A 6,490-nucleotide genomic window follows, 5' to 3' on the forward strand; every position below is an offset into this window, starting at 1 on the left:
CCCCCCGGCTGGCCCTGGGGCTGCCTGGGCTGCCTGCGCTGCCTGGCGCACCTTTGCCCTCACTCCTCCCTGTGTCCTCCCTCACCTCTGCAGATGACTAATGCCTCAGGGCTCCTGGGAACAGCCCGCGGCCCCCTGGTGTCAGCAACCTGGCCACAGCCTGGCCCCCCGCCTGCCATGCCCACCGTGCCCTCTGCGTCCTCCGTGCCCGCCGGGCCACAGACAGACCCCATGGGGAACAGCTCTCAGGGCACCTCCCGGCTCTTCCTCACCACCGCATTGGCCCGCGGCGTCTCGGGGGTCTTTGTGTGGACTGCCCTGGTGCTCACCTGCCACCAGGTAGGCCCTCCCTTCTGCACCTCTCTTGGGACCCCACTCTCCACGGGACATGGCCCTGGCTGGCCCTGCTGCGATCTGGGACTCAAGCCGTGGGCTGGCGGCGGCCACCAGAGGCCCGGCTGCGTGGAGGGCTCTCAGACGCTTCATCAGGCCAGGGCACAGGGGCAGGGGAGGGGGCTTTCTCCAGAAAGCTGCATGTGGGAGCCAGGCCTGAAGGTGGGAGGTCTCTGCCAGGGATGGAGCTTGGCTGGGAGCACACCAGATTCAGGGGAGTAGAGGAGAGCCCCACAAGCCCCCAGCCCCACGCGGTGACCACTGGGCAGATGGGGCAGCCCCTCCGAGGGGGGATGGCCAGGCCCGGCAGCGAGGGAGGAACCAGGGTGTGGGCCGGGGGGCCCAGGAAGACGCGCTGGCCATGTGGGGCGAGCGTGAGGTGCAGACCAGGGACGGGGCTGTCTGGACAAGGCGCACTCAGGACAAAAGAGAGGGACCTTGAACGTCAGTGCGGCAGCTTGGCCTTCAACCTGGGGGGTGTGGGGAGCCAGGGCAGGCTGTCGGGGGGGCCGAGAGCGGAGCCGGCCTGCAGGATGGGGAGGGAATGAGTGGGGACGTGGGCCCGGGGCAGGGGCCGTCAGCAGGCTGGTGGGCAGGGAGGGTGAGCAGACTCCCATCACAGTGAGAGCCACCTGCTGTTCGGCCTCAAACAACCACAACAGAAGTAGACCCAAGTGCGTGAGAGGGGCTGGGGGCGGGGGGGGGGGGGCACAGTACAGCCAAGAGGAGCAGGGGCCACCCGGGAGGGCTGCCCAGAGGAGGCGGGATTGGCCCTGAGTCTTACCAAGCTGCTCCCAGGCCCCTGGACAGGAAGACTGAACCGGTGGGTGGTGCGAGCGCACTTGTGTGGTGGACCCGCCTACTCCCTGGCAGTGGACCGGGTTAGGTCTGGGGTAGCCTGTGATTTACGGGGCTAGGCCCCAGAGTCCTGGGTGGGCATCCCGGACTCCCGCTCTGTGTGAGCCTAACCCCTGCACTGTGGGGACCGCGCATGTGTCTGTGTGTCTGTCTGTGACTCCTGGGGCCCCACCCCTGCATGGGGCAGACAGGGACCCCAGGGCTGCAGCTCCCGCCCCCACCCCCACGGCCAGGGCCGCCGTGACAGGAGGGCAGCCCGCAAGGACAGAGAGGGACTCAGCCTCTGGCTTTCAAGACGGGAAGGTGAGGCGGGCGAGGACCGAGGGGGCCAAGGCCACCCAGCCAGGCAGTGCGAGCCCCGGGACAGAATCCACGTCTCCCAATGGCTGGGCATGCCGGGCCCCGCCCACTGCACCAGCGGGGGAGTGAGGGACTGATAAGGACTCTTCCGGACGCCAACCCGCCCCCGCCACTCCCTGCGTTGTGCCCTCTGAAGCTGGGTGCCCGCGGGGCTCCACACACAGCCTGCCCTCCCACGGCCCTCTCTCCACCTGTGCTCAGCGGCACCTCCTCCAGGAAGCCTTCCAGAGGTGCTGTGTGCCCCGCTCCCCTGAGCCTCCACCTCTTCAGGACCCTCTCACTACTTTTCCCCCTCCCCGCAGAAGTCATGGAAAATCAAGAAAGGTCTACAAACTATAATCAGCCGTATTTTCCTACCGTCCAGGGACAGGACAGCCATCTTTCCTTCTGTGTTCACCATGTGTTTCCAACACGCATGGGGTTGCACCTGCTTTGTCATCTGATGCCTACACGCCCCGTTATCTCAGAGTAGGTCCCCACGTGGGCATCTTGGGACGCCCCTTTTACTGGCTGGCTGAGACCCCTTGGTGGGGCTGCTCTGCAGACACCCGCCCGCCCCACCGCGTGGTCCCCTGGGTCGCATCCTCGTACACAGACCTTTTCTTTCCGGATGTAACCTGCTCCATGGGGCACATCCCGGAAAGGGCTCCAGGGGATCAGCCCTTTGGATGCCTGCCCACGTTGAGATGCGAAACTCCGGGGCCACGGCCGCCCCCCCCCCGGGGAAATTCTCCCCGAATGAATGAACACACGAGTAAGTGCACGAGCGAGCGAGCACTGCCGCGGCAGAGTATGCGGAAGAAGGGGCCAGCCGCGCCTGGGAAGCTCGCGCTGCCCCCAACGCTGCCCCCTGCTCCGCACAGCGGGGGCGTGTGCCCATCGTCCCCCACAAGCCTGCCCTTGCTCTGCCTGCCCAGATCTACCTGCACCTGCGCTCCTACACGGTCCCCAACGAGCAGCGCTACATCATCCGCCTGCTCTTCATCGTGCCCATCTACGCCTTCGACTCCTGGCTCAGCCTCCTCCTCCTGGGGGGTCACCAGCACTACGTCTACTTCGACTCGGTGCGTGACTGCTACGAAGGTGAGCGCCGCCCGGATCCAGGCTTTGGCGAGATCCGGGGAGGGCCCGGAGAGGCCACGGCCAGCTCGGGAGGCCCTGTGGGAAGGGGCCGCTTGATGGTCGGGATCGGGGACGCCGAGCGGAGGGGCCCTGTAGCTGGGCCTGCCTGGGCCCTGACGGGGTGGGGCCTCATTGCCACAGGGACTGCTGACGGCCGGGGGTCAGCGGGGACGGCGGGTGGTCCCGAAGCCGAGGGCAGGGGAGTGGGGGGCCCCGGGGAGCCCAGGCTCACTGCCGCCCACCCCGGCCCTCTGCTCTGCAGCCTTTGTCATCTACAGCTTCCTGAGCCTGTGTTTCCAGTACCTGGGGGGCGAGAGCGCCATCATGGCTGAGATTCGGGGAAAGCCCATCCGGTAAGCGTCTCGCCCCAGAGCCCACAGGGGCCCCTCCGCGCCCCGGGCGGCAGGGCCGGGCTGGGGACAGGTCCTCCCGGGGGCCCTGCCTCACGGACTTGCACACCCCAGGTCCAGCTGCCTCTACGGCACCTGCTGCCTGCAGGGCATGTCCTACTCCATCGGCTTCCTGCGCTTCTGCAAGCAGGTGAGTGGGGGGCTTGCCTGCCCTACCCTGCCCCTCCCAGCCACCCGCCGGACCACCCCATGCCTCCCTCCCCCCCAGGCCACACTGCAGTTCTGCATTGTGAAGCCCATCATGGCCTTGGTCACCATCGTCCTGCAGGCGTTCGGCAAATACCACGACGGGGACTTCAAGTAAGGCCTGGCTGCCGTGCGGGCTGGGAGGGGGTGGGCCGGCCTGCCGGGGGGCGGGGGGTGCGGGCCCCAGGCCGGGGGGCGCTCAGCACAGGGCCGAGTCCTCACGTGTGCCGGACAGGCCTCCCCCGCTCTCGGGAGACTGCCAGGGCAAGGCCGCGGCAAACAGACCCAGAGGAGCGGGTCCCTGTTTGCGGGGTGCCGGGGCTGCGCAGCCTCGGTGGCCATGGGCTCCCTCCCCTAGCCCCCACCCTGCAGCCCGCCCACCCCAAGGAGAGTGAGGGGGGATTTCAGGCACTCAGGCCCAGGGAGCCGTCGGGCAGTGCCTCCCCCACACCCCGGAAGGAGCCCTGCACCAGGTCCACACACATACACGCGCGCGCTTACACAAACAGTCCACATGAACACACACACAAACACACACCTCACATACATGCACTCACACGAGCCCATGCACACAAGCACACAAACACCCACACACATGCTCACCTGTATGCACTCACACGAGCCCGTGATTACAAGCAGACACACACACACACTCACATGCACACACTCACACGAGCCCATGCACACAAGCAGACAAACACATGCACACTCACACGAGCCCATGCACATACACACACACATGCACACATGCACTCACACGAGCCCGTGAACACAAGCAGACACACACACACACGCTCACATGCACACACACGAGCCTGTGCACACAAGCAGACACGAGTGCTTTCACGTGTACACACACACCCGCTCACATGCTCATGTGCACACAGTGCTGACATGTGCGTGTGAACACACCCACAGGGTGCACACACATCACGTACACGCTCACAGACTGGCACACACCCGCCCATGTGTCCACAATGTAGAGTCCAGGCCCGAAGGAATGGGCCGCGCCCAGGTGGACAGGGGAAGAGGGATGGTGGGGGGGCTTCGTAGGGAGAAGGGCTACATCCTTACTGCTGTGTTGGGACTCCCCACAAGGGGCCCCACGCCGGCACCCCCAGCTCCCTGGTTGTTGTGCTCGGGTACCGCCCACCCACCCTGCAGGGAGGGTCTAGGTCTGGGTCACTGCTGGTGCCCAGGCTGGGACAGCAGGGAGGACATGGGGCACGGGGCCCACCCTGACCCCCGGCACCTGCTCTGGCTCCAGCATCCACAGCGGCTACCTCTACATCACCCTCATCTACAACATCTCCGTCAGCCTGGCCCTCTACGCCCTGTTCCTTTTCTACTTCGCCACCAGGGAGCTCCTGCAGCCCTTCGAGCCCGTCCTCAAGTTCTTCACCATCAAGGCCGTCATCTTCCTCTCTTTCTGGCAGGGTGGGTGGGCTGTGGGGGCAGCAGCTAGAGCCTAGAGGCTGTCCCCATCCCACCTCCGCCCCCAGTTCCCCACATGCCCTCAGGCCTGGCCCCAGCTTCCCTGGCCAGAGCACAGGTCAGAACCACCGCCCCCCTCAGCCGGAAGCAATACAGCCCCTGGCGTGGGGGGAAATGGCGAGGCCCCATCCCGTGGGTCTGGCCCGTTGTGGGTGGAGAGGTCAGGCAGAGGACCGGGGCCAGGCTGGGCGCGCTCCCAGGCCCCACCGTGCAGGGGAGGGTGGCCACCAGACAGTGCGGGGTGGGGCTAGGGGCGGGCTCCAGCTCTGGGATCAGGGAGGTCAGGGCAGACACGTGGGGAGCTCCCAGATGCCCACTGTGCCACGACCCTGGCTTTGGAGGCACCCACACCCCTGAACATCAGCCTCCCCCTCCATGGAATGGACCACATGGATGGGATGTCCCAGGGCTGGCCAGAGGTGCCTCTGCAGGGCCGGAACCTCGTCCTCCCCTACAGATCCCACCCAGCTCCCGAGGCCTGTGTAGGGCGGGTGCCTGAGTGGCTGTCACCATCCCCCAGGGATGCTGCTGGCCATCCTGGAGAAGTGTGGGGTCATCCCTGAGGTCCAGGTCATCGATGGGAGCAAGGTGGGGGCCGGCACGGTGGCCGCTGGCTACCAGAACTTCATCATCTGCATCGAGATGCTGTTTGCCTCCATTGCCCTGCGCTATGCTTTCACCTGCCAGGTGTATGCAGAGAAGAAGAACTCACCAGGTATGCCCGCCGGGCTCTGCGGGCGTAGGGGAGGGACATGTGGAGGGTGGGCCTGGGGAGGGGCACAGCCAGCCCTGCATCCTCTGGGCACCCTCAGCACCACATCTCTGGCCCCCATCCCATACATGGGCCCAGGGGATCTCAACCCCACAGACAGAGAGACAGCCCCTTGGGAGGACCCCCGCCCTAGACAAGTGCCACATCTGCATCTGGCCCAGGCCCTGAGTTCTGAGTGAGATGGGCTGGACTGGACGTCTGGGCCCCCACGGCCCCTGCTGGGATGGGGGGCTTGGTGCCTCCCAAGCCTGGGGTGCCCTGCCCACCACACCCAGGGGCCTGGGCATCCCTAGGGAATGACCCATTCAGGCAGGGACGGCCTGCACCTCCTCCAGCAGTCTGGCGTAACCACGAGTGTGAAGGGCTCACTCCAGGCTGGAGAGAAGGCAGGAGCCCGCCAAGGCAGTCTCTGTGGCCCCTGGGGGTCTGGGCTGGAACAGGCCCAGGGTGGAGGAGCCGGGCCGGGATTCAGAGGTCCTGAAGTCACCCCCCGCCGGCCGAGCCCAGCGCCTGGGCAGCCTGGAGGCCGGCGGGGAGCAGGGCCATGCCTCCGGGGCTGGCGCCTGAGGGGGAAATGACGGGTCTGGGGCACCCCGACCCCCACACGTGCTGCTTGCCCCCAGCCCCCGAGGCACCCATGCACAGTATCTCCAGTGGCCTCAAGGAGACCATAAGCCCACAGGACATCGTGCAGGACGCGGTCCACAACTTCTCACCGGCCTACCAGCAGTACACCCAGCAGGCCACACACGAGGCCCCGAGCCCCGGCCCCCACCCCAGTGTGGCAGGAGGCTCCGGTGGGGTCAGGAAGAGTCGGAACGTGGAAAAACGGATGCTGATCCCCTTAGAGGAGCTGTAGGAGAGCCACGGGTCACCAGCCACCTGGCTGAGACCA

At 66.5% G+C, this 6,490-nt stretch overlaps 1 protein-coding gene across 1 annotated transcript in view; it reads left to right on the top strand.

Annotated features, from left to right (window-relative positions):
- The window catches only part of TMEM184A (transmembrane protein 184A), an 11,084-nt gene extending 4,594 nt beyond the window's left edge, over nucleotides 1-6,490 (top strand). Inside the window, exons 2-9 of the mRNA XM_021680157.1 lie at nucleotides 94-339; nucleotides 2,529-2,694; nucleotides 2,996-3,086; nucleotides 3,198-3,273; nucleotides 3,352-3,443; nucleotides 4,597-4,766; nucleotides 5,344-5,538; nucleotides 6,219-6,490. Coding sequence (XP_021535832.1) covers nucleotides 94-339; nucleotides 2,529-2,694; nucleotides 2,996-3,086; nucleotides 3,198-3,273; nucleotides 3,352-3,443; nucleotides 4,597-4,766; nucleotides 5,344-5,538; nucleotides 6,219-6,454 — 1,272 coding nt within the window. The 3' untranslated portion in view covers nucleotides 6,455-6,490. The remainder of the gene's footprint in view (nucleotides 1-93; nucleotides 340-2,528; nucleotides 2,695-2,995; nucleotides 3,087-3,197; nucleotides 3,274-3,351; nucleotides 3,444-4,596; nucleotides 4,767-5,343; nucleotides 5,539-6,218) is intronic.

This window comes from Neomonachus schauinslandi, chromosome 5, assembly GCF_002201575.2.
Source record: "Neomonachus schauinslandi chromosome 5, ASM220157v2, whole genome shotgun sequence".
Classification (NCBI taxonomy): Eukaryota; Metazoa; Chordata; class Mammalia; order Carnivora; family Phocidae; genus Neomonachus; species Neomonachus schauinslandi.